At 48.0% G+C, this 25,577-nt stretch overlaps 11 protein-coding genes and 1 non-coding gene across 12 annotated transcripts; 7 read left to right on the top strand and 5 right to left on the bottom strand.

Moving 5' to 3' along the window:
* Nucleotides 1-2: 2 nt before the first annotated feature.
* Nucleotides 3-1,007, top strand: Asppvi_003972 (RTA1 domain-containing protein; the record flags this gene model as incomplete). The annotated part of the gene is made up of 3 exons (XM_043299928.1): nt 3-150; nt 252-500; nt 568-1,007. 3 exons carry the CDS (start codon nt 3-5, stop codon nt 1,005-1,007), a joined length of 837 nt encoding a protein of 278 aa, XP_043155863.1.
* Nucleotides 1,008-2,617: 1,610 nt separating this feature from the next.
* On the bottom strand, nt 2,618-3,103 carry Asppvi_003971 (uncharacterized protein; the record flags this gene model as incomplete). The annotated part of the gene is made up of 1 exon (XM_043299927.1): nt 2,618-3,103. One exon carries the CDS (start codon nt 3,101-3,103, stop codon nt 2,618-2,620), a length of 486 nt encoding a protein of 161 aa, XP_043155862.1.
* Nucleotides 3,104-6,962: 3,859 nt separating this feature from the next.
* Nucleotides 6,963-10,230, top strand: Asppvi_003970 (uncharacterized protein; the record flags this gene model as incomplete). The annotated part of the gene is made up of 8 exons (XM_043299926.1): nt 6,963-7,344; nt 7,412-7,486; nt 7,538-8,305; nt 8,502-8,680; nt 8,759-8,847; nt 8,921-9,057; nt 9,113-9,271; nt 9,341-10,230. 8 exons carry the CDS (start codon nt 6,963-6,965, stop codon nt 10,228-10,230), a joined length of 2,679 nt encoding a protein of 892 aa, XP_043155861.1.
* Nucleotides 10,231-10,773: 543 nt separating this feature from the next.
* Nucleotides 10,774-11,977, top strand: Asppvi_003969 (uncharacterized protein; the record flags this gene model as incomplete). Its single annotated transcript, XM_043299925.1, has 3 exons — nt 10,774-10,958; nt 11,018-11,134; nt 11,194-11,977. The coding sequence occupies 3 exons, from the start codon at nt 10,774-10,776 to the stop codon at nt 11,975-11,977; spliced, it is 1,086 nt and encodes a 361-aa protein (XP_043155860.1).
* Nucleotides 11,978-13,547: 1,570 nt separating this feature from the next.
* Asppvi_003968 (uncharacterized protein) lies at nt 13,548-14,436 on the top strand (the record flags this gene model as incomplete). Its single annotated transcript, XM_043299924.1, has 2 exons — nt 13,548-14,146; nt 14,223-14,436. 2 exons carry the CDS (start codon nt 13,548-13,550, stop codon nt 14,434-14,436), a joined length of 813 nt encoding a protein of 270 aa, XP_043155859.1.
* Nucleotides 14,437-14,804: 368 nt separating this feature from the next.
* Nucleotides 14,805-15,707, top strand: Asppvi_003967 (uncharacterized protein; the record flags this gene model as incomplete). Its single annotated transcript, XM_043299923.1, has 1 exon — nt 14,805-15,707. The coding sequence occupies one exon, from the start codon at nt 14,805-14,807 to the stop codon at nt 15,705-15,707; it is 903 nt and encodes a 300-aa protein (XP_043155858.1).
* A 388-nt stretch (nt 15,708-16,095) lies between these two features.
* Asppvi_003966 (NADP-dependent oxidoreductase) lies at nt 16,096-17,088 on the bottom strand (the record flags this gene model as incomplete). Its single annotated transcript, XM_043299922.1, has 1 exon — nt 16,096-17,088. The coding sequence occupies one exon, from the start codon at nt 17,086-17,088 to the stop codon at nt 16,096-16,098; it is 993 nt and encodes a 330-aa protein (XP_043155857.1).
* Nucleotides 17,089-17,859: 771 nt separating this feature from the next.
* On the bottom strand, nt 17,860-18,766 carry Asppvi_003965 (uncharacterized protein; the record flags this gene model as incomplete). Its single annotated transcript, XM_043299921.1, has 2 exons — nt 17,860-17,888; nt 17,941-18,766. The coding sequence occupies 2 exons, from the start codon at nt 18,764-18,766 to the stop codon at nt 17,860-17,862; spliced, it is 855 nt and encodes a 284-aa protein (XP_043155856.1).
* A 715-nt stretch (nt 18,767-19,481) lies between these two features.
* On the top strand, nt 19,482-19,552 carry Asppvi_003964. Its single transcript has one exon. It is a non-coding gene; the product is annotated as a tRNA-Gly (tRNA).
* A 1,381-nt stretch (nt 19,553-20,933) lies between these two features.
* Nucleotides 20,934-21,821, top strand: Asppvi_003963 (uncharacterized protein; the record flags this gene model as incomplete). The annotated part of the gene is made up of 1 exon (XM_043299920.1): nt 20,934-21,821. One exon carries the CDS (start codon nt 20,934-20,936, stop codon nt 21,819-21,821), a length of 888 nt encoding a protein of 295 aa, XP_043155855.1.
* Nucleotides 21,822-22,103: 282 nt separating this feature from the next.
* Asppvi_003962 (NAD(P)-dependent oxidoreductase) lies at nt 22,104-22,961 on the bottom strand (the record flags this gene model as incomplete). The annotated part of the gene is made up of 1 exon (XM_043299919.1): nt 22,104-22,961. The coding sequence occupies one exon, from the start codon at nt 22,959-22,961 to the stop codon at nt 22,104-22,106; it is 858 nt and encodes a 285-aa protein (XP_043155854.1).
* Nucleotides 22,962-23,914: 953 nt separating this feature from the next.
* Nucleotides 23,915-25,000, bottom strand: Asppvi_003961 (uncharacterized protein; the record flags this gene model as incomplete). The annotated part of the gene is made up of 1 exon (XM_043299918.1): nt 23,915-25,000. The coding sequence occupies one exon, from the start codon at nt 24,998-25,000 to the stop codon at nt 23,915-23,917; it is 1,086 nt and encodes a 361-aa protein (XP_043155853.1).
* Nucleotides 25,001-25,577: the final 577 nt, after the last annotated feature.

Genomic DNA, 25,577 nt, shown 5'->3' with positions numbered 1-25,577 from the left:
TCATGGCGTTCAAGCTTTACCACTACGATCCTTCCGCAATTGCGGCTGTTACGTTTGCTGTAATTTTCGGGTTAACCACAGTTTTCCACATATGGCAGATGGCAAAGGCAAGGGCTTGGTTTATGACTGCCTTCATTATCGGTGGCTTTTGTGTGTAGTTCCCTTCTGGCGTGGTCGAGATTGATGATGCTAGACATGAGGCTAGTGTCCGGGGTATGGCTCTCACAGGCTGACACCATTGTTGATCATAGTCGAGGCTATTGGCTACCTCTGCAGATACATCAGTGCAAAGCAGACCCCCGACTGGACGACAAAGCCGTATATAGGGCAGAGCCTGCTGCTTCTCCTTGCTCCAGCGCTGTTCGCTGCGTCTGTGTACATGATCCTTGGCCGTATTATTCGACTGCTGAACGCTGGCTCCCTCTCGTTGGTCCGTCCGAATTGGCTGACCAAGGTCTTTGTGACTGGTGATGTTATCTCCTTTCTGATGCAGTGTGGAGGTATGCAGTGACTTCAAGTGTGTACCAAATATCAATCGTACACCATAGCTGATGCATTATTGGGCAGGTGGTGGCTTGCTTGCGGGTGCCAAAGACCAGGACAAAGTCAACATGGGAGAACATATGATCATTGGTGGTCTGTTTGTTCAGATTCTGTTCTTCGGCTTTTTCATGATCGTCTCGGTGATTTTCCATCGCCGTATGCTTGCAACGCCCATGCATCACCTGATGTCCACAAAGCTACCATGGAATCACTACATGAAGATTCTGTACACGGTTAGCGTTCTCATTATGATTCGATCTGTATACCGTGTGGCCGAATATGTGCAAGGAAGCGACGGGTATCTTCAGAGCGAGGAGGTCTTTATTTATGTTTTTGATGCCGCACTAATGTTCGCATGCTGCATTACCCTTAATGTCTCCCACCCAAGCAAGCTTTTGTCCCACACACAGGGGGGTAACAAAGTGGATTCTGATCTTGAGATGCTGAACCCGGAGCGGGCATAGTCCGTTGTTGATTAGATCTGAGAGGTGTATCCTAGCCCGCTCAGAGAACAAACTTTGTACAAGCATCTTAATGTGGACTGGCTCGGCTTTCAGGATAATGGTAAATACACCTGCGAAAATGCAGGAGTGCTTTATATACATATGCGTGTATATGATATTACTACCTTTTTGAAAACGCTTGGGCCCTTTCCCTGGACATGTCAAGGGATTAATGTAACACCTGCTGTTAGACATATGGTAAGCACTATAAGTATCATAAGCACTGTAGCATCAAATTATTATATACACTTAAAGAATTATAAGAACTATAATCATCATAAGCACTTACACTGTAAGCATTATAGTAATCATCATACAATACTTCTGACCTCCTTAATAAGTATCCATTGCCTTCCGCCAGAATCTAAGCGTCAGGGCCTGTAAATAACGTCCAAACTTTCTATATTAGGCATGACCGTTATTTTATTATTGGGCTTTTCTAGCTATGGTAACTGGGCATGAGGAATATGAGAGAGGAGTGGCTAGCACTAGTAATATGGTAGGGAAGACGGCTCAATCCAATACCATGTGTGCCCCATAAAACGTTTCTGTCGACAGAGTTTTTTTGACTGTCGGCTTTCTCCAGTTTCTCCCTTCTGGATTCTCCTGGTTGCAACAATATGACACTTTAGAAATACAGCGACAAGCTTCTGGGTAGTATATGAAAAATGTCTCGTAGTTGAAGAGTTAAAACTAGGCATCCGCCTCCACCTACCTGTGCGAGGCGATGGTTCGGCACGCCAGACAATAGCAAGGATGTTGTAGGCCCACAGGCGACGCACCATTTGCAATCCATTTGTCACCCGCCGAAGAAGCTTAAACCGAACGGCGGCCCTTGAGTTATGGAAGTGAGAACGGTTAACTCCAGGTAAGGTGACACTCTACCTGGCCTATATTTCCATAGAGCTGCGGACGGGCCATGGTCGACAACATATGCCGAACTACGCTGATGTGAAGAATAAGTGTGACTCTGGAGCAATAGAGATGATGGTGCATGTCTTGATGGACTGCCCGAGAGATATAAGCCTACGTCATACAAGGACGATCGAGGACACTTTCAAGGATGTGTCATCAATGCTTGCAGGAAGGGTGCAAATCAAGAAATATAGGCCAAATAATTTCATGCAAGGAGTAACAAGTAGCGCAGTCCTACATTTTCTGCCGTTTCTTCATGGCTGCAGCCGCTGAGCTCATCTAAGCGTCTTTTCCAGAAGTGCCATCGCGAAATGCTGAATCCGGTTGTCGGATGAACACCATCGTCCCTTGCAAGGCTACTAATGGTCGAATCATCCAAATCATAATTCAGAAGACAAAGACTTTCAATCTTGTAGCCACATAACTCAAACCCTACCACGGCTGCTGGTACCATGTCTGCAATCGGCAGTGGATCATTCTCTGAGTTCGCAGCAGTTGAAACCAATGGTCTCGGGGTCTCCAGCGCATCGCGTAATATCCAAAGAGCGCACAAACACAAGGCAGGATCCTTAGCTCCCCATGAGGCGAGGCGGGCTATAAAAGCGCTAATATTACGTCGTTGGCGTACCGGTAGTTCCAGGGCGTTGTTGCAATGCTCATATTTCTTCGAGGAGGAAGGGCAGGTCAGCCCAAATCTTGCCGTCGGATGTCAATGCTTCTTCCTGGATCCATTGATTTGACGCTTCTTCATGGGACTCTATGACTGGAGCCACAATCCTGCGAGACAGGGTACCCATTTCACGGGCGTGCAAAACTTCGGCTGCCAGCCGGTCTAGAGCGAGGTGCTTCGCGTCCGCGATTTTTGCACCTTGGATCAACTTATACCACAGTTCGCGCAAGTCATACTCATAGAAAACAATCGGAAGGCCGGACCTGGAGTACCAGGTTGATATATTCTTGACAGATAGTCGTACTTTGTGCCAGAACCTGTTATCGTCGTTGTAGCCTTCTTCCAAAACTTCCGCGTCGATGGCCGCGATGTGGTGAACACGAAGAGTTTCGCGACTGCCAAGGGCTTCTTCCAGAGTGGGCAACATCTGTAAAGTTTTGTTCTTTTCCCGAGGCAAGACGAAACTTGACATGGAGTTGGAGAGGACTTGTTACAGAGCTCTTTTGCTTTGTTCTTCTTTTTCTCGCGGTTCCCTTACCAAGAGTAGTGGTCATCGAAATTTGAGTGACGCGCCCGGCCCTCATACTACGACATTTGAAGTATATATATTTCTAGCAATTTCTCCCACCTCATAGGTTCTTTCGCCAGGGTTGATGCAGTAGGCATATTAGTTTCTAATACAAACTCGAGTTATAAAGGAGTAGGTTATTGTTCTCTGCGCAGCCAGTGAAGTACATTCTGACACTAAAGGACCTGCTGTTCTCAACTGAACTATACAAGAATATTGCTTATTGACATGCTCACGCTCATTATTGACATGCTTATGCTTATCAATGTGCTTATGCTTATTGGTGTGCGTATGCGGATGTCACGCTCCCGACACTAGTGTCCTCATTAAACTATTCTACTCCATATGAAACGTAGCACTGGCAGCATCTCCATCATACTTGATGTGCCATGATCTGCGATTGTGAGCATGTCGACAGAAACACCAGAGACAATACCAGAAGGAGGGCTTCTCGAGGTAAGAAATCTTCATAAGTTGTCTTAATTAGTGCAGAAGTTTTGTGTCGAGAAGACCAACAGAGTCAATATTTGAAATAGCTCAGAGAGAACGAGGCGCTTGTCACAGCGCCTATGAATGTGGAAGGCTTTAATGCTTTCAGGCCTCTTCTCCGACAACTAGTCCAAAATGATGTTGTCCGGAGTTATTATTTCGACGCTACTGTTGGCCAAATCAGCTTGGTCTGCGCCACTCAACGCAACTGATATTGAATGAGGTGACGATATCGATGTCCACCCGAGGGAAATTCTACGATAACCAATTTGCGATAACATGATCGGTGTGGGGGGGTTCTAGATCAGCTACCGGATGCTTGTCGGTGTGCTCAGTTGGAGCAGAAAGTTTCAGGTTTGAGAGTGGAGGGAATTTTGTTTTGAGGCTCTGGCCTCAAGCAGGCATACTGTGCGCGGATCTGTGAGTTGCAGTTGGGCTGGCTTTAAGATGCAATCTGATCAGGTCACTGGGACTCGGTGAGCATCCAAATATGTACACTTTTACCATCCTTATATACGCCGTCAAAGCTGCTGCCCTTGGCTCAATGGAAAACTTGAGCGACGTTTATTTTCAGACATGTTAAGAACATAGGAATTCTTTTGCTTTCAACTGCCCCACATACAAAGAGTCCGGATGAGCCGGTTTCTAACAGAACAATACCTAGTTTGAAAGTCACTGCAATGATAGGGATCCACAACAGTTTCATCTACTTCAAATCAACATAACGGAGTGGCGAGGAAATAAAGCTAGTAGGTTGGCTAGCTATAATAGTTGTGGAAATCCCGTTAAGTATGGTGGCATACCCCTTCACATGCTATTCCTTTTGCAGCGGTGGCAGGTGATCCAAGCTGGGAAGTATAAAGGAAAAAGCACCGCCTTAGGAATTACACGCATGATATCCTGGAATGACTGGCAGGATATAGTTAGCAGTGTTAAACAATAACAGCTGGAGGAAAGTAAACAGTGCAGACAAGAGTTTGCGTTTATGCTGTATGAGGTGGAAGCCCACTCAACCTTTTCTAACTAGTTAGCATTGAATGACCGTCCTATGCATACAATCTTGCTAATAGGAATCTATTTCGCTTGCTCACCTGATTCTGACACTGGCATCAATTCGAAGTCAGATATATTGTCTCTGGCTTGCATTCTAGGTGTTTGACATAAATAGTTATGTTACATCGCGCTAAACACAATGCACCATGCATGTTAAGCTGCCCATAATCTAAGAGAGTTCTTTGGCGAATAATGCTAAATAACCGATTTAGCATTAGTACCAATCAGATATAGTATCTAATTGAACACAGTAGGCAAGGCAATCATTGTGTGCGATTACACTCCGCCAGCTCATTCGTCCATACCTTATAGTATTCAGCACGTGTGTTAAATGAGGGGTAAGTCAACATTGCTTAGGAGTTCTAGCCCATAAGATGAATATATGCATATCCCTGTGCGTTGAGGGTAATGTTTATTGTATATCTAGCGCGATGTAACATGGAGCATGGTTATTTGCACTTTGCTGCCCACTCAGCAACGCATCCATGCGCGAAGGATTCGGGGGTTCCAGACAGGAAAGGCCATATTAATTTGTACTACGGAGTAGTTCAGTGCTGGCAACAGGCGCTCAAGATTTAGCGGACAGCAAATTATCTAGGGCAATTTTTCTCGCATTAGTCGCGTTGTTGGATCAGATTTGACGATTCGCACCATACCACTCAAATTTACATTCTGAAATCTAGGTAGAGTGCTCGCCTCAATTGCCTTGTTATTTCACTGATTATAAGAGATCTAGCTGTTTCTAGCAAAACTAAGAAGTGAAGCAGAAAGCAAGCCTCTGCGTTGATGACAAGCCTTCTTGGCTGCGCCAAACATGGGAGTGAGATCGGTGTGCTTGTATCGGAGAAAAGTCAAGGTCTAAGGTAAGGGACAGGTTTTTCCTTGCCGGGATACTATCCATTCAGAGCCATTGGTTAAGCGCTGGCATACAAATCCATACATTAATTAGGGGTCTCGGGTAGCGGCTTGAAATTGACTGCCCACTTCCACTGACTCCTCTTCGAGTTTATCCGATTGGCCGTACCCCTTGCCTACGAACTAAGACTACGAAGCTAGGCAGTAGTGCGGAGTATGGATTTGGGCTGTACCTGATAAAGCCAATGTGTTATCCAGTCATCTAAGACCAGAAGCGCAGCACTTCTCTATCACAGAACAGGTAGATTTGGAGAACACCTATTACGTGCTACTACTGGAAAGCTTTTAGTGTAGTCTCAGAGCCAGATGCGAAAATTACAATCAAAGGAACGGCTTTAGAAAACAGAGGAAGGGATACTGAGCCTTGCTTGGCATGATGCTGATTTCGTTCGACTTTCTAGCCCTCGGCTACTTTCTCGTTATCTGGAACCGAGAAATCCTATAGAAAGTACCTGACTGCGCCGCATTTTTCCTCTATTGGTTACCAACGCGATGGCATGGAAGGCGATTGGACTGTTCACCTAGGTACTCTTTAGTGGGGTTATTGTTTAGCTTAGAGAACAACATTTGTCCAATGCGCGACCTTTAATTGCGACAGAGGAGTGTTCATTGCCTACCCAATAAGCACTATGCAGTAAGCACTATGTAATAAGCACCATCTACTCGTACGCAATGAGCACTATCTAAAGAAGGAACTGAGTGTAGAAAATGAGACACCCAGTGCTGCATTGTAAAGTCCAGGATGGCACAATCCTATACCCCTGCTAATTGCTCTACTTAGCCTGTCAAGTGCAATATTCACTTTACGAGTCATACACCCGAAGGTAGCCTAAGAGCAAGTCCTTAGGTTGCTCTGTGGTGACTGCCCCTTAATATTGCAGTAGGCAATGCAAATGCAGCTTCAAATTTGGCTGAGGAACTCACCTTGTATTTGAGATATAAAAATGTCGAGCCTTCGACCTCTACTAGACAGGACCCTGTTGTTGTCAAGGTGTGACTATGATTAGCATCCATCTACGCATTCACTCTTGGATCCTCAGTTTTACTGCCATTCACTATTTCCATATCTCAACCCCACTTTCTCCTTGTAATTGTTTCTAGCTGCCTCAGTCCATATTCCTTTTATCATGTTATTGCTGTTTCTGTTCATATGCCTTCTTGGCTCTTGCCAGGTACAAGCCAAGGCAGTCTTTGCCCATTTCATGGTATGGTGACAATGAGGTTAATTTCATTCTACTGCCGCCTCTAACTGCCAGATCAGGTAGGCAATACGGTTTCTTTCGGTGTTGCTGACTGGACTACAAATATGAATCTCGCCATGGAAGCTCATATTGACGCTTTCGCACTCAATATCGCAGCAGGATGGGCTGGCAACGATGTCCAAATTGCCAATGCATTTACTGCGGCCAATTCGTTGGGCTTCAAGTTGTTTTTCTCTTTCGACTACGCAGGAAACGGTCCCTGGGCCGAGTCTGATGTCTATAACCTTATTCGAAAATATGCTTCGAATGGCGCCTACTATCATTATAATGGTGCGCCTTTCGTATCAACGTTTGAAGGCGCCGATAATGCAAATGACTGGATCAGCATCAAAGCAGAGACGGGTTGCTTCTTCATGCCAGACTGGTCCTCTCGAGGTGCTGGAGTGGCGCTCAAGCTTGGAGGGGGCATTGCAGACGGGCTTTTCAGTGAGTACTGGTAGAGACAGGCCTTGATGTGGTTCAGTCAAACTAACTCAATATGCTATCTACCTAGGCTGGGCAGCATGGGCGTGGGGGTCTCGGAACATGACCACTTACGTGGACGCGTCGTATAACCAGACCCTGAACGGTAAGCCCTACATAATGCCAGTCTCCCCATGGTTCTTCACAAACTTGCCAGGATATAACAAGAACTGGTTGTGGCGCAGCGATGACCTATGGTATGATCGTTGGCAGCAGGTCTGGTATTTCCAGCCCGAGTTCGTCGAGATCATTTCATGGAACGACTTTGGAGAATCTCACTATATCGGGCCACTCGATGCCACCCAATACGATGCCTTCAAGGTTGGGAACGCACCATATAACTACGTGGAAAACATGCCACATGATGGCTGGCGCCAACTTCTTCCCTACGTGATTGACACCTATAAAAATGGGCATGCAACGTTTGATACAGAAGTCCTTGTGACTTGGTATCGGCCGACATTGGCAAGCGCATGTGGTGATGGCGGAACAACAGCAAACACTGCAAGCCAACTCCAGATCGAATACAGACCCGTGGATATTGTGGATGATCGTATTTTCGTCTCTGCCCTGCTCAGTGAGCCGGCATACTTGACGATCAACTATGGCGTAGGGGAATACGGCGTCAACTGGGATTACACCCCAGAAGGTGGAGTGGGTATTTACCATGCAAGTATGGCCTTGAATGGAGAAACCGGGCCCGTCACGATGCAGTTACTGCGTGACTCTGGTGTTTTCATATCATATAACCCTTCGCAGGCTATCTCTACGACCTGCACAAATGGCATTACCAATTGGAATGTCTGGGTCGGCTCTGCAACATCCACGCTGACCAGCACGATTCCCCCACCCCTCTCGCTAAGCAATCAAGTCTGCGTACAGGGCTGGGGTGCGGGCAACTTTGAAGGGCTCTGCGAGTTTACCTGTAAATATGGATATGTATGCTACCACTTTGTCTCCCTTTATGACTGCTTAACTTTATGCTAACTTTTGCAACGCATTGAGTGTCCGGTTGGGGCATGTGTTTGTACGAATATGGGACGGCAGTTGACACTACCAAATGCGACAGGAGTGATAGGTTTTCCAGCAAATGGTGATGCTAACTATGCGGGCCTCTGCAGCTTCGCTTGCAATTATGGCTACTGTCCCTCCAGTGCCTGCAGCACAACCAAAGTCCCTCCTTATATCCCCACAACGTCGCCATTCAATCCGCCTGCCTGCACTGGGGGTCATGGCGATGGCGGCTTTGCAGGCCTTTGCAGCTTTGCTTGCAACTATGGATATTGCCCTATTCATACTTGTACCTGCACTTCCACAGGGGCCTTAGTAGAGTCACCACCCACTACTGATGTGGTTGGTTCTTCGATTATCGGTCCAGACAGTGGTCTATGTGCTTGGGCGTGCAGCCACGGGTACTGCCCCACAGGTGCTTGTTCTAGTGGACCGACAGGGTCCTCGGGGAGTCTGGTGCCCACCGGGTGGTATGGCTTGTTCCCTCCATATATTACACTTGCGCTTGCAGAATACTGATCTCTCTCAGGGTTTCGTTTGGGGATTCCTTCAGTGCTGGACCTGGAGCGGGAAATTATCTCGACAGTTTTCTCAGCGGCTGCCTCAGAACTAATAACTCGTATCCCATGCAGCTCAATAAGGCGCTGGAGGGATTAGCACCGAACGGTTGGTGCAAATGTTGACAAATTATGATATCTATTGACCGCGAAGCGCCTTCTAGCTTTTAAGTTCGAATTTCTGGCGTGCTCTGGGTCTTTAACGGATGATCCGAAAATGAAACAGCAACTTCTCACGTGGAGCAATTCTTCCAATTTCGGTACGATTACCATAGGTGGCAATGACGCTGGGTTTGCCAAGGTTCTGATTCAGTGCATTCTCCGTAAGTTATTTTGGTGCAGTAATGGTGGTGACGACTACCTGATCGGTCTGACCTGCGTTTGACTTACAGAACCGCCTACCTATGGGAAGTCGGGGCATTGGTGGAGCGGCGAGACGTTTGATTGCGAAGGCGAAATCTCCAATTCCCAGGCTATCGTTAACGACGAAAGATATGTACAGGCTCTCGTCAAGGCATATACAAATATTTTTACCGGTCCCCCCCTTGACCAGCAATTCGACCTCTTCGTGGCTGGCTACAGTCGGTTCTTTGATACAAGCAGCGAGACAGATTGTGGGACCCTCGGCATGCTCTGGAACAAGCCTGCGATTACTTACAATTTACGGCAGTCAATTAACTCTCTAGTCCTTCAGGTCAACGAAAAGATCCAACAGGCTGTTGCAGCTACTGAAGTTACTCAGAACCGGTCCATCACGTATGTGGACTGGGATTCACGGATGGATGGGCACCGCTTCTGCACTCCTGGCTACAGTGATGAACCTATTCAGAACAAATATGAAGCAGCTCATGAGTACTTCTTTGCGGCAGTAGGCTCAGAAGACAATTATCCGGGCGAGGAGGATAAGTGGCCCCCGTCAAGTACTACGCCTTATCCTCCAGAAAGCGGCACCTACTCCTTCTCCGTCGACCCCAAGACCTGTGCAGGCAACCTGGATAACCCCGCTAACATCTACGACCCCGACGAGCTCGTCAATATTTGGTGCACGTGGGCTATTGAGGCAGCTTCGAACGCATCCTTTGCCACTGCAATCGAAGCGTACTTTACTCCCCAGGCCGCCAGTTCAGCAGATGAGAGTATGACAGTGGCCTGGACAAATAACAAGCTGGTTGTGACCTCTTCAGGTTCTCAGGGGTGGACAGCAAAAATCTTTCATCCTAAGAGCCTGGGACATGGCCTCATTGCCGAAGCCCTCCTAGCGGCTATCAAGGGCAAGGAGTAGCTATTTGTAGGTATACAACTGAGCATGTATCAATACCTTAGTTCACCTTAGTTAAAAAGGTGCCGCGGCCCTAGACAAAGTGGGGAGTACCAGTACAGACTATTTTCATTTGACTGTAGGCTAGGAGTGTTTTACACCCATTCTATGGAGGTAGAGGAAAACGTTGCTGTTTCACCCTTCCTAATTTGAAAACCGACCTGGAGCTTTAGTGTATCTGCCAGCGTACTCTGATCTCTAAGCAATAAATCTATACCACGCGCAGGGTCTCAACCCTTGATGTGGGAACTTATGTACCCTCCAGGATAAACCCTGGTTAAGCCTCAGATGAAATAAATTGGCAGTGCGTCATTTTGCGGGACAAACCAAAGTGGTGAAAGATGATCTGATTGGTTTGATACAAGACAGTGGAAAGCGCACTTCAGTCCCTACCACACTGTAGAGGGGTTGGGCTATTTAGCGCCGGAGGTTACCTGCATTTATATTCCGCTCGCTGCCTGCGCCACTTGACTGTTTCATCCTTCCACTGCCAATCTACCGACTGTCATGGCACCGACTTTGAGGTTCAGGCCAACTCCTCCATTTGTCGCCATCACCTTCGTCCTCCTTGTGCTTACCCTAGGCGCCCATTTCCGCCTATTTCCTAAAAGTGACACCAACCCTGGCAAGCCCAGCCCTCCAGTCACAACGGAGCCGCCAGGCATTGGGTTAGACTTGACCGGATTCTATGGGTATTTCCTTTTGTCTCTATGAGAATAAATTATGGAGTATTAAGCATGACTTCTCTCAGGACGGCCGCTGTAAGCTTTCCCAACGGGTCGATGATTAACATCGGAAGGGTAGAAGGGTCATCCCGTTATGAGGAGGTCATCCGGCGGTTATCATTGAGCTCATCCACACACCTCCAGTCTGTCTATTTATGCCCCGGGTGAAATATCATCAGACCGACTAATCGAGCTAAAATAGCCCCCCGTATGTCAAACCGCCTGAGCAGTTTCAGGACCTCCCTCGCCAAAAACTTCGCTCGCTCCGCAAATGGCTTGGACTGCCGGCTTCAGGGGATGTCGGGGCCCTGGCGGCCATGATTCGAGAGCTCAAAGTCCAAATAGAAGATGTGCTCTCAGTGCCCCTGGCAACACTGCCCATCGTCGTCTCCACCCCTCATCTTATCGCGCTCTACGAGGAAGACATCCACGACGCATTTGAGTACCTCAACCTTCCATTTCCCGAAGACATTCACCGTAGGCGCTCATGGGCATGGGTACGGGACACTGGAGCAGCGTTAGCGGGTTATGGCCATTTTCTCTGCTCCGATTATCGAGACTACGAGGCGTGTAAATCTGAGATTCATGAGATGCCGCTCGCCGAGGTCCTCTCCATCTTGTACACAGAGAAGGGACTCAAGATCCTCCAGACCGGCGTCAAGTCCGCTCACATCGTGCTTGGGTTCTGGGATGATGAGGACCAGTGGGCGTTGGGTTATGCGTCGCGAGATGAGGAGGGCTATTGGGATCGGCTGGCCTTGAGACTGATGGAGTGGAAGCGAAACTGGCCCGGCTCTCTGACCCCTGATCTGGTCTTGCTCTTTGGTGAGAGCGCGGCAGATGAAACCTTTCGCTCGGTTCTCGAAAGTGCCTTCATTAAGGAGTTCGGTAGTGTTCCGGAAATCCTTGGAGGGAGCGACGAGTATGTTGTGGCCCGGGGGGCTGCGGAGTTTGCCAGACTTTCAGTCTTTGGGATACATCGGTGACGCCTCCAGCGGGCGAGCTGCATAGTACTGGTATCTTAACTACTGTCTTTACTGGTAATCTTTCGGATCCTAAATGATTCACTGATCAATGAGTTGAAACTGGCTTGCTGAATTCCTTGGTGGCAAATAACATTCCTATATTAGTGCTGGAAAAGGCTTTCTTGTTCCATCGACAGAGTGCACCATAAGTACGGCATTGGCTATTTGCAAATTTATCAGAAGATCTCCCTTCCCAGCCTCCGTTCAGGTCCAGCAGTGATCACTTTAAATACCCAAGTAGTATCTGGTCTGCCGCGGTATGGGTATGATGAGAAGATTACGACCAGAGTGAGATCATATACATGTAAGGTAATGATGTAACACATGAACTAGGTATTTACTTAACTAAACTGCCTGGGTTTGATCTTTTTCATGAGGACAATGTGAAATGAAACCACTCGTCCCCTTTCGAACTGAAGCAATAAGTCAGTAATTCTGAAGCACCCAGTACCTAGTGTTTGCAGCAACAGGTATACCAGGTGAAGTCTTTATAATTCAGAATGTTGGTCTACAAACTTCTTACACTCATTTTCTTGACGCCTCTCGAGAGTGCTGCTCCCCCTTAATTCCCAACCCACTCATTCGCAGCTCATCGTTCTGCAACCAACTGATCATCAGCGCACTCATTCAGACCCTAACAATGCCCAACCAGGCGACACAGACCTTCCTGAAGTTGAGCTCCCTCTAAAATGATTCGAATTGTAGCCCTGGTATGAATTCTACGGTAAGGGGAAGTGGGCCTACACGCCAGTGCAGTGGTGCTTTGAGCAAAGAAACTCCACCACGGTTGTTATCCAGGAGCAAGCGAACCCTTCGTATTATTGGGGGGGCGCGTGGCATGGCACCACACTCATCGACAGGAAGAAGGAGGCATATGCTCAAAAGAGTGTTCAAAGCTTCTCCGTGCAGAATGGGAGCTTCAGCTTCTTACAGGTCCACAGTTCCGTAGTCTAAATAAGTATAGAATTGCCAGTATGTTGAGCTGATCAAGAAAAGAACGGGAATAGCGGCAAGAAGCCAAATGAGCTTCTTTTCTCTTATCTAGGGAGTTTCAATCTTCAGTGGGATCCTCCAATCATCGTGATCCGTAGCTAGGAGGCTATATCTAGATGCTGCTAAGGCAGTGGTTTGGGGAGTAGGAGCTTTAGGGCCTTATGAAGGTGGCGGGTCATAGAGAATTAAGGTCTGACGGGAGAGGCGTCCAGGCTAAACTCGAAAGAGAACTTCGTGTTGTGAATAGGTTAACTACTGATAAATCCGTGATTATTGAGTAGTACCCAAGCGTATTCCCTTGTGTTATGGGGTCGCGTTTCGCGCAATAATACCCCCAAGCAGACGCCAAACACCTATCTAAAACCTCCCTCAGGGAACTAAGTATAGACCAGTCTGCTTGGTCTCAAGACATATATGTAAGTATCTTCTGATCTTTTGCCAGATAGATAGTTTTGGTCGATATAATGTCGTCTTCTTCCTATCACGCACAATTCGCCCATGCTCATTTTTTGGAAGGCATCCAGCAAGTTTGATAACAATGTCCACCGAATACCGCCCAGAGATCCTCCTTCTTTCCCTCGATTACCTCGACTTTCTTGACGATACCTACTCTTCACTGTTCAACAGCTTAGTCAAGTCCGCCCTGGTGAAGCGTGTAAAGACCGCGAACGCGGCACTTCGCTATCTGGATGACAACAATCCCAAGGCCATTATCGTCACAGACCAAGGCTTGACTGACTGGCGGCACCATGAAGTACTCCGAAAAGTACAAACATATATCCGTTATGGTGGCCTTGCGATTATCGGCCTTCATTTCCCCAGCTTCGTAACAATGGACGTCTTCGACGCCTTCTTTGCTTTTGGCTTTGGGTTGCCTTGGAAACACAGCGATTATACCCGCAAAACTTCGAGGTCAATCCATCCTGCGTCTTGCCATCAGGGTGTGAAATCGTCTTCGTTACCTGCGCAACCCTACACGAAGGTCCTCCATGTCAAAGGGGCTCGGCTCCATGAGAGGATCTTGGTTCCAGTTACATATCATGAGACTAAGTCGCTTAGCTCAAGTCAGGGAATCTACGAAGAGGAAAGCGAGGACGGAATACTGGCCGCAGTGGCCGGAGCCCAGCTTGGAAGCGGGTATCTAGTCTACTGTGGTAATGTTAATCCGGAAGAAGCCGTAGATAGGATTATCTTGTCCCTATGCGGTCTTCAGGTGTAAGTCAGAGCATTGCCACAATGAACAACACGGGGAGGACCTGTTCATGATACGTCAAATCAAATCAGGATCCGTTTTAGCCAACGGAGTTGGAATTGGCGACACTTTTACAACTAACGGCAATCCTCATCCGTCTTCTGCACCAGGAGTCAACGCAGCCAAGTACTACGAACAGACATGTCCCATGCCATTCGAGTCCACACGGATATAGGCTAGTGATATCTTTACACAGGCTTCCGTTATCATTCTTAATGATCATCCATTTGAATATGCTAGAATGGATACAAACATTCATGCCTGAAGTCGGTTGCATTTAAATTTTCAAGTTCCCTCCAAAGCTCCTTTCCCCAATTCCCAGAATCAAAACTCCCATCAGTAGGTTGGTACGAGATATACATAGAGAGGATAAATGAGCCGAATCTCCAAGTCCTGCGAGAAGTATCAACGAACTGTGTCTGTGTTGACTCATTGACTTTCCTGGTGACGACTGAGTGGCGTGCTGAGCAGCAACAGTGAGCAAGTTTCAACCATCCAACCCAGCTCGTACCCTGGTCCATGCGAAGACAATGAGTACCACATATGTCGTCTCCTCCACCGCTGCCTGCTCCTCCCAGATCATTGCCTTCTGGGGCGCCATATCATAGCGGCGCATGTCGGCAAGGTCGCCAGTGTAGGAACGGCTCTCTTCTCGAGTGTCTGTATGGCCCTTCGAATCTGGTCTATGACCAAACCGCGCTCGCCCGCGGCAACTGGTTTCGACACGCGCGTTGGGTCACCAACAACGTCCGCACAGATATCGCCGTGGTGTGCCGGCGCACCCCCGAGGATTTAGAGGGCTTAGTTCGCCGGGTACCTATGCAAATAGAGACGTTCGCCGCCGGCCGGGACTGGCAAGTTCTCGTGGTGGGATGTCAGCTGAAACGCCGACCCTCCCAGGAGAGCATGGTACATTGGATTAAATGTCCTCGGAGCGAGAGCCTCTGCGGCGCAAAGGTCAAAGAAACGAACGAGAATCTATTTCCCTTGCAGGAGGCGGACCTTGCTTTCGCGCTGGAAATGCTGGAGCGGTCGCCGCCGGCGACCACGGAGGAAATCGTGCGGAACATGGAGATGAGGATGGATGTGCGCGCGTCACGGTGTACGTATATTAAGGAGCAGCAACAGAAACTGCAGGTTACGGAGGCGACACTCTCATGGGGGCGGATATTCACCGCCGTCGCCCATAACCTCACGCCGTTCTTGAAGCTGCGGAAGTGGACGAGTCCCTACGGCAGTGACCGTGGAGCGCGGATGGTCTGCGCCACGCGAACGTATCTCCTTGTGCATCTGCTTGTTGCCTGTGCTGTTGTACTGCTCTGTGGCCGTGACCATGGCTTGCGCATGTTTGTCGGCCGTCTACGCATACTACCCACTGCCAAAATGGGTGAAGCTTGTCACGGACATGCTGCTTGCATTGAGTGCCGTCTGGTTCAACTCGATTGACCTGGTGGGTAGTTTCATGCATGAGAAGCAAACCTCTGTCTGCTTTATGGTGTCCACTCTGGTTGCCTCACCAGTTTGGTATGTGAGATTGGATAGTGTAGGTTGACAAGAGGTAGTAAAAATCTTGTAGCGAAGCCTTGTGTTCAGTCTCTTCATATTTCAATTCTCTGCTCTCAAAATGCATCTGATATTATCATGGCATCGTTCAATATATTTTTAAGACATATTTGTTTTGACGACACCAACGAGACTTTTGATACATCAACACGTTGGCCAATAAATGAAGACAAGCCTTTTCAGCATATTGATCAGCAGAAAGGTTGGTCGTAGTGGACATCTTTAAGAAAGCGTCCTCTTGACGGAAACCCGATAGCTAAGTGTAGTTCAGTTACTGGTTCAGGGACAGATCCAAGATAATCTTTCCCCTAGCATGACCATCATCAAGTCGCTTAAAGGCCTCCTCGAACTGCTCCAGCGGCCATACACTGTCCACGACACCCCGACACTTACCCTCCTCCACTAGCTTCGTGACCTCTTCCAGATCTGCTCGATTCGCAGACACAATGAAGAACAAATTCCGGACATTCTTCCTCTTACACTCCTCAGGCTGCACTTGCTCAGGAGGCTGGAAGATACTGATCAGAATGCCACCATCTTTGACACACCACCACGCATCTTCCAACGACTTCTTGCCAATGCAATCAACCACCAGATCAACCTGATTCTCCGTCCTCTGTCCCCACTCCTTCAGATCTCGCTGCCGGTAGTTGATCACCTCGTTTGCTCCCAAGGACTTCACAAACTCGACATTCCGCGGCCCACACGTCCCAATCACCGTCGCACCAGCCAGCCGCGCCAACTGCACTACCCAGATCCCCACACCCCCAGAAGCAGCCGTAACAAGCACCCTTTTCCCCTTCCACGCCGCATCTCCCAGCTCCCCAATCCCAGACTGCACGAATAGCGCCTGCAGCGCCGTCTGCGCACTCAGCGGAATGGCGCTGCTCTCCGCCCAGCTCAGGTTCTGCGGACTTCGCGCGAGATCCGCACCAGACACAACGGCGTAGTCGCGTGCGCAGCCAGGGCGGAGATAGTTCGAGCGTGCGTAGACTTCTGCACCCGGTGGGAAGTCGGAGGATGGCGGTGCGGTGATTACCGTTCCCGCGACATCGTAGCAGGGGATTTGCTCACGTTCTTGGAGACGAGGGTCAAATTTGGCCCAGTTCAGTTCGTTGGCGCACGGGCTAATGCAGCGCACGCGGATGAGGTGTTCGTCTGTTCCTTCTGTGGCGGTTGGCACCGGGTAGTCTTGGGTGAGGACCAGACGGGGTTCCTCGAAGGAGGGCTGGAGGAGGGCGCGCATTGTTTTTGGAAGGCCCATTTTGCTAAAAGCCAGATTTGTCCTTTTGGTGCTATTCTCGAGGTGCCACTGTCAATTGTCAATTGTGGTCTGGCAAGAGGAATATGACGCTTTATATAGTCTTAATGGAACACGTCATCCCGCCACTATAACCAGATTGCCGGTCAAATACGAGGTCAGATGATAACCAAGGCTGCCAAGCAGCCAAAGACTCACAGATAATTAATCCATAGGTAGAAGAGAGAGCGTAAATATTTTGACGCTGTTGATCTCGTATAGGGCCAGACGGGTATTGGTGATTCCCCGAGTTCCCGGATACCCGATCTCCCGCAATAGGATAATGGTCTGTAGCAGTTCGGACGAAATTTCACGTCCGATGCCGAATTTTCGGACGGATAATTCAGGTCGATTTCAATCTAACTCAGCTTCGGATCAATGACGGTTTGATATGTCCTACCGGTTGCTGTCGCGGGGTATAACCAAAAGGACTTGTACTTAGGGCTACAACTGTCTGATCACTTGCCAGAGCCAATCAAACGAGAGGAATGGAGGTATAGCCCTGTATAGCTTGCTACGCCGTTTGATGTCAATAGACCCAAAGCTATCATTCTTTTGAGCGGTTTTGACAAGATAGGAAGATGGATTGCAGTGTATTAAGAGACGTGTTCATACAGTTGGCATTGTCAAAGACAGTGATGTTCCATAATTTCGACCATTTTCTTGTCTGATGCTTACAAGGCTTTTACCGTTGAATGATCATTCAGGTGTCTCCAGGTACTTGTGCGGTCGCAATCAATCGCAGTCTTTATATCCTTGATCCTCTATAGAATAGTTATTAGCTGGCGATCAACAAGTTTTTGAGGTTTGACTCACTGTAAAGAGGGAATTTGAGAAGCTCATCCCAGTTTTCCTCTTGCGAAAGGTCGATAGCTTTTTGAATAGTACCCTTGGGAAGATATATCTCATGGCGCTCGCCAGATTTGTCAAAAAACACCAATTTATTGGGCTGAACGGTCTTTGGACAGGAACTAAACTGTTCAGGTGCCTGGGTTGTGTTACCGTCATCCGCTGTTACATCCAACTCGCCCTTTTCTCCATCTTTCACCTCTGGGACCTGTTGACTCAGTGCAAGAAGCTGTTTCTTCAGAATCGTCATTGCCCTCGGCGCTATTCCTCTTGACCCTTCAACCTCATCATAGACAACGTTGAACCACGCATCACCCTTTGCTCGCATTTTCATTTCGGTGGCGATAGTCCTGACCAAAGTCGTAACGTCCCTCAAAGGGATACCGAGACCATTCTCTTCTGGCATAAAAGTATCCCAGTGTAGTTTCTGGAATGTGTCCTTGCAATTTTCAGTCTCCTTAGGTAGAGTAAGGTCGAATATCAAATGTGAAAAGGGCGGGACATTCATTAGTGCCTGTCTCCACGCCCTACTAAGTGGTTGGATATCGAGGAGCTCATTACCGGAAGTAAAAAGGCAATTATTTTTGAAAATCCTGCGTGATTGCGGATTACGGCAGGCTTGAAGCATCTTAGCGTTGGCTAGAGGCTGTAGCAGAACCAGCCTTGCCTTCCGCGTCTGTGGTGATGATTTTGGTGGGCCCTCAGATGTTCCGATGCTGAGGCTAGAGAGCCCAGATGTAATAAAAGATTCATCCAGGACATTAGGCTCAATCATACTTTCTGCCTCAGACATGCTGAAGATCAAAGATAGGTGAATCTGGCATCTAGGGAAGATGTGAAACTAAGTCGAGAACAATTCGTCCTTATATTACAATGCGATATGCCATAGGTGAGGTGAATATTCGCTTAAGAGGGGAACACGCCCATCCCACCAAGGCAATTCAAGCCAATTACCTCATAAAATTAATGCCTCATTTCCAAGTAGCACCCAATGATATAACCCCACGTCGACGGTGTCAGGACAAGGGTTATCTCACCCGTTACCGTGAACTCAGGCCTCGTGATAGACGTAGGCAGCAGAAATATTAGCAGCAGTAAGCAAGGCAGCAAACCTACAAATGGTAAACCCTAATCCTAATCCAAGCCATGCACTCCTATCTAAATCGAGGTTCAACCCGACTTTTTGCATTTAAATTCTCCTTCTGGAAAGGTGAGATCAACTCCCCGACAGTGCAGAGTTACGCCGATCTCCTGAACTATATATATACAACCATGCAAAACCCCCTACAGGTACATACTTCCCTACGATAATATGCAGATAGTCGGGAGGCCTGCAGCAGGATAACAGTCGATTAGTAGTAGATCCTCTGTTTATCGATCTCAATATATTCAAATTGATGCAACATCTTCAATGTCCATTAGGACATCCGGAAAATCGCTACGACAATGCTCTTGTAATTTTATTAAGTACAGGAGTTGCAACAGCCAATCAAATAGCTCAATTGGTAGCATCATTGGTCTAGTGGTAGAATTCGTCGTTGCCATCGACGAGGCCCGTGTTCGATTCACGGATGATGCATTACTTTTTGTTTTTTGTATTTTCATCAGCACTTCCGAACTCCCTATTTCTTTTTTTCCCCTTGGTTTCCATTCACTGTAGAGATTATCCCACAGCGTCGGCACTTCCTTCCGCCTCTTGATTTAACTGAAAACTGGTCCAACACAAGCCCGAAAATGTTTCGGAACTATAAAACATGGACAACGTGTCTAGTTACCAGATACTCGACTAGAAAAGCGGTATTGCGAGTAGCATCACCTGAATGGATCGTGCATAGGACGGTCAGCTTTAAGAACTATGTATTTTGCCATTCTATTACCAATGACGGAATCCATTGTGTAAACGCTCATAGGAATACCGAACTTACCAGCCTACGAAGAGGTCTGCCTTGTCCGTTACATGTTGAAGATTCTACGGACTGGATAGAGACCTATGCTTGTGCGTTGAACAGTGAGTCATTGACTCTGATCCTTTGTCAATAGAGAGGATTGACCCTAAATGATACAGCTGGTTTCAGGCCGGCTGTCTATCATCAGAAAAGCCCCAGTGTGGTGTAGTCAACGCTTGAGACGAAGCAAGCGCGGCACCAAAGCCTTGCCAGAAGGGTCAATTACGCGAAGATCTCATTAACTTACATTCAATTGGGTAGACCATTATCCGAAGGCAGCTTCACTGACCGGAAGCAGGACAGAGAAAGACTGACAGTGTCCCCATCAAGACATACCGTGGAGTAAAGTCGTGATGTAGCCCTGATCTATGGTGCCCCATCGGGGTCATGCAACGTTCAAACGAGGAGAAATGCGTGGAAAGCTGCGCTGGACGACGAGATCGACGATCAGAGGCCTCTGAAATGGATATTCTCGTGAGGCCTCGACCGTTGATCCTCAATACTACTTCCGTTTTCAACAGGAGTGTCTGGAATTATCTCATAATCAGTGGACCTAGTCTGAAACTTAGCCAGACATGATATTCTACACCCCAAGTGCAACCCTAAAGTCACTCTCAATTGGTACTGCAGCTCATATGTATCATTCAGGGGGTAATTGACTGTAAGTATGCAACAGCGCTCTTCTGAAAGCGTCAAGGTCTTCCATAATTGCCACTGGAAGCCCGTAAACTCATCCTCCTGCTGACTTCATAGAGTGTGATCATGGAAATTTGAGTCTCCTTCGTCGTTGTCTAGAACGAATGGACTGACCGGGACTGAAAATCCATTGCATCAACGATGCATTCGAGATCTTCCAAGACCTGAGGCATTTCTGTCCAAGTAGGAAGAAGCAAAGCTATAAGTATGAGGCAAAACTCGTCGAAATGAGACTGCTAAAACCGGCCATCAAAGACGCAGCTACCAATCACTATATCAGCTATTCCAAACCTTTCATTACCGACACTTACATGCAAAATGCCTGCCCTTATCAGCCGCCAAATTCCCTCCCCAAACTCTATCAACTCGCTTAAGAACAGCACCAAGGAGACCACCACCAGTTCCTGCGGCCTTCTCGTGAATGCAGCCCGCAACGGTAACGTCGACATCATCAGGTTTCTGATCTATCTCGGTGCCGGCGTCAATGAATATTACGACGGCGTCACCCCACTCCTAGCGGCAGCCATAGCCGGCCAGGAAGCCACCATGTTTCAGCTCCTTGAGCAGGGGGCGGACCCCACAGCCCGTGATAAGGAAGGCTGCACCATCTTCAAGCTTCTCCTTGACAACGATCACTACGACATTGCGGAGATGCTGATTGAGAAGTACCCCGATCTCACCGTGACGGACCCGCGTCTGCCTCAAGGCGAGAGATGGCTCCGGGAGCAGTTCAAAGAGATCTCGGACAATGTTAAGGATCCGAAGAGCAAGCCTAACGAGGAAGTCCTGGAGTATCTCATTTCCGGTGACCTCCCTCGTGAGGAGGATCGCTCTGTCTCAGACATCTACTGGGAGCATATCCTGCTGCGTTATATCGGGGATGTTCCGCTGGACATCAAGCGGAACTACTCCCGCTCCCTGCATCTGTCGCTGATGGGCACTTTCAACCAATTCTTCACTGGACATGAGGGCATCAAGGAGTCGGCTAGGCTGCTTAATAGTAAGTTGCCTACCACTGCTTATACCATCAAGGGCACCGTGGTAGAGGAAGATGGGGGATGGGTCACAGAGCGTTGGAGTTACCATGATGCCTATAACATCAATGTGAGAGATGGTATAGATTCGTTCTTGATTGATAGTGAGAAGGGGAAGATTATGGTGAAGATGATCAACTATAATGTTGAAGAGAACACCACCAAGTGTTAGGTTTGTGGTTTGCATGGCTTCTGTCTGGACTAGTACGTGTGTCTGATGGCAGGAAAAAGTTGAGAAAGTTATAGTTTGTTTTTCCTTTTGAAACTCTAGTGTTTCTTTGGTTCTAATCAATGTTCTTTGTTATTAAAATCTAAATACAAGTCGAATTTTGTTACCGCGATCCTGCCAGCTAAATGCTCTTATAACTACCACAAATCAGAGATCTAAAGGCCGCAATGACATAGCATATAGCCCATTGTCTCTAAGCTCAAGAATCTAACATACAGGCGCAAGTCATGTTGACTTCACAAAATCAATTAAAGAAGAAATATCATCACCACCATGACCAGCCGCTACGGCCTTCTCCATAAATCCCTTCATCGGACGAATAAAATCAGCAGAGACTTGCTCGGCCGCACTGGCGTCGATAATATTGTCAATAGCAACCAATTGCATAGCGAGATTCGATCCTTCGCTCGCATACTTCCCCTCATCAATCTGCTTTGCCATCCCTTTAGTGTATTCGGTCATTGCCCCCAGCCAGGGAACCAGGAGGTCCACGAACTTGACGGCGGGTGTGCTCGATCTCACGAGAGCGGTTGCATGCAGGAAGCCTGAGAAGAGACCGTACATGCCGCTGAGAAGGGCAAGGTCATGCAGCGACGCGGAACCCGTATCCTCACCGAGGAATACGCACTTGGCCAGCACGGAGAGATCGGCCTCGGCGGCCTTAAACGCATCGGGTGACCCGCTGTACAGGATGAGAGCATGAAGCGAACCGATCATGGAAGGGGTGGCCATGATCCCGCCGTGGACGTATCGAGCACCGTGACTGCCGAGCAGGTCTGATAGTTTCCGAGCTTGGTCGGGTGTTCCGTTTGTGAGATTGATGATTGTCTTGCCGTGGAGGTGGTCAAGAGCGCTGTCGAAGGTTGCTTTGACTGCGGCGTTATCGAGGAGGCAGACAACGATCAGATTACTTGCGTTGATGGCATCCACTACTGTATGGGAAAGTGTGGCGCCCCTGTCGAGTAAAGGGCTTGCCTTTTCTGAAGATCGATTCCATACGGCGACTTTGTACTTCTCTTCGAGGAACCGAGAGGCCAAAGCTGTGCCCATGGCCCCCAGACCGAAAATGCTAACGGATGACATTGTGCTTAGGATTTGAGGAGAAAGGTCGATCGGAGTGCTAATTGATGCATGCATTCAGCGAATTCCTATGTAATTTATACACCCCCTCTCCCTTCCATGTCGTTCCACCTTGATATCTGTACGCTTGGCAGCCAAGATTTGCTTTCAAATCACTGCGGGGGCATCTCGTATTTGACAAATCAACAGTACAATGCCAAGTGCATTGACTCATTTCGTAGTATTCGCAAGTGTAAGCAATATAAAAACGTTCAGGACAGAAGCAGGAAATATGGATATACGGTAGTCCTTGAGGTAATATCACCGCGAGATGCCCAAATCCGGACCCGTATAGTAGCGCAGAGGATACATTCCTTACAGACGGAGTGTAAGGACTATCTGATATCTATAGTATAGATTAGGGAGCTGAACTATTATCATAGTATTATACTATGGTTATTTTAATTCCTATTCAGATGTCTATATTGTAGATGAGACTCTGAGCCATCCTGTAACTATTTTATGTATTTATACGAATGGAGTTAGCAGGCTAATGCCCCCTTTAAGAAATTGGAGCCAATCAGGGCTCGCTGCGACATGGCTTTGGAACGCTCACCACCACAGAGTACACTGTAGGTTCGAGGGGAATTTCAAGAATGGGCGTCGAGAGGGGCCCTTCAAGGTTACCACATTGGCCACAATCATGATCACTCATCGCAAGTATAAGAATGACAGATGGATAAATGACTAGATGCTGGCTGTGTAGTCAGTCGTTGAACAAGTTTATGTAAAGTATATTAGATTGGATCAGACAAGGACAACCTGTTGATCGGCATTAGTGCGTACAGGTCAGTCAAATGTTGGATTAACTACAGACCATATAATGAACCTCAAATGACTTTTGTGCATCTTTCGCCCTTGTCCCCATTCCACGGCCACCAATAAAGACTCAGGCATCAATTGTTCCTTGCCGAGTCTCAATGAGCAAAAACAATGGGCTGGCCGTCGGGTTTTGCTTGTCCGGCGCTGTACCTTACACCGTCCACTTTGAGTCCGTATTCATTGACAAGAGTGATGGTGTCCCCATGATTGGAAACATGACAATGGGGAATCTCGAAAACTTTCGTTGCCCTTGCGTCCAATGCTGCATTAGCGGGTAAAACCTGGATTTGACCAGCTGAGTTATGAATCTGCCACGTCGAGAGGGAGAGAGGTTTGTTCGTGAGATTGGTGAGAGTAACGGATTCTCGTCTTTCCTTTGAGCCACCAGGCCCGGGAGCTTTGATGTTTGCCTCTTTGATGGCCACTGAGCTCTCAATAAGATCAGGATGCCCTCTTCGGTCGCTTAGGTAGTCACTCCAAGTCTCCGATGATATGGCATGTCCAGTCCGATCATCGGTGTGGGCTGCCTGGGAAGCAAAGCCGAGGAAAACGCCAACCCATCGGTCAGGATTAGTGAAATGGATTAAGAGAGCTCCGTCTTGAAAGGTGCCATCATCCTCCTTCCAGCGTCCTTTGTTGCCCTGGTTCATATGGACATCGTGGATTCCATCTCTTGTGTTAAATCGCGAACCAAACACATATACTTCAGCTTGGTGTTCAATGGCCTGACTGATCTCAGGTTCCAGCACGTCAATAATATCGTTATCAGGGCCCTCAACGTCATGTGGCAGAACCCGGCCGCTGTTGACGTTGAACAAGTTACTCCGGATAAAATCAATCCTCGGACCTTCAGGGCTTGGTTTCGTATCCTGGAGTAGATGGAACCCCCGCTCTAAAACACTGAGCCTGTCGATTATGGGATGCTGGTTGAAATCGTGGTCTACCCAATAGACGAGGCGAGAGTCTTTCTTGTCTCCAGATTTGATATTGATTGCAGCTCGGAAGAGCCCAGGAATTTCCTTCCCTGTCCGGTGAAGATCGCGTACGGAGCCCTCTTTGCGATGTTGCCCACTGTCGTCATAATACAATGAGAGATGCGCGGACCGTGGGTCGTCTTCGTGATGGTCAACGACGTAGTGCACAGGATGTGCCTTCCAAATACCGTAATCGTCAACAGGCATGCTGAAAAGGCAGTTGATAGTCTATCAATGGGTTAACAGGTATAATTGTGGGAGTGCTAGAACTAAATATTACTAGGTGCAGGCTCCAATAGCAGTGTAAGGATATTTAAAGCACCGGAGGCCAGACTATGATGTTGAGTCTGATGACGCGCTATGATGCATGACGGGACTACCAAAAAATAGTTACAGAAATTTCACATACCCCTCTATTCAGATTAAAAGTGTAGAGTATCAGATGGGTTCTGGCCTAGAATAGTCGATAGGAGTGAAGTCATTTTGCCTGCCGAACTATTGAGATTTCACACAAGCTGCCAATTGACCTGCGCATATTCTTCTGTTTTGTGTATTTGTCGCTCCGTTGATGGCTCCGCGGTCCAAACTTCCACAGTCCTCACCTGAACGACGGTTGCGGTATCCTTGCGTCAAGCTCACATGTGCCATGTTTCTGTAGAGCTCAGAACACTACTGGCTCAGCGAGCGCCATCAAGGGCAGTGGCGAACAGCCCTAGGCTTAGGGGCTTCCCCTAGTGTGGAATTCCGGCTTTATAATAAGTCACTTGAAGGAGATGAATATCGA

This window comes from Aspergillus pseudoviridinutans (genome assembly GCF_018340605.1).
Source record: "Aspergillus pseudoviridinutans IFM 55266 DNA, scaffold_3, whole genome shotgun sequence".
Taxonomy (NCBI): Eukaryota; Fungi; Ascomycota; class Eurotiomycetes; order Eurotiales; family Aspergillaceae; genus Aspergillus; species Aspergillus pseudoviridinutans.
The sequence above is the reverse complement of the archived record's forward strand: the minus strand, read 5'-3'. Positions and strand labels throughout refer to the sequence as shown.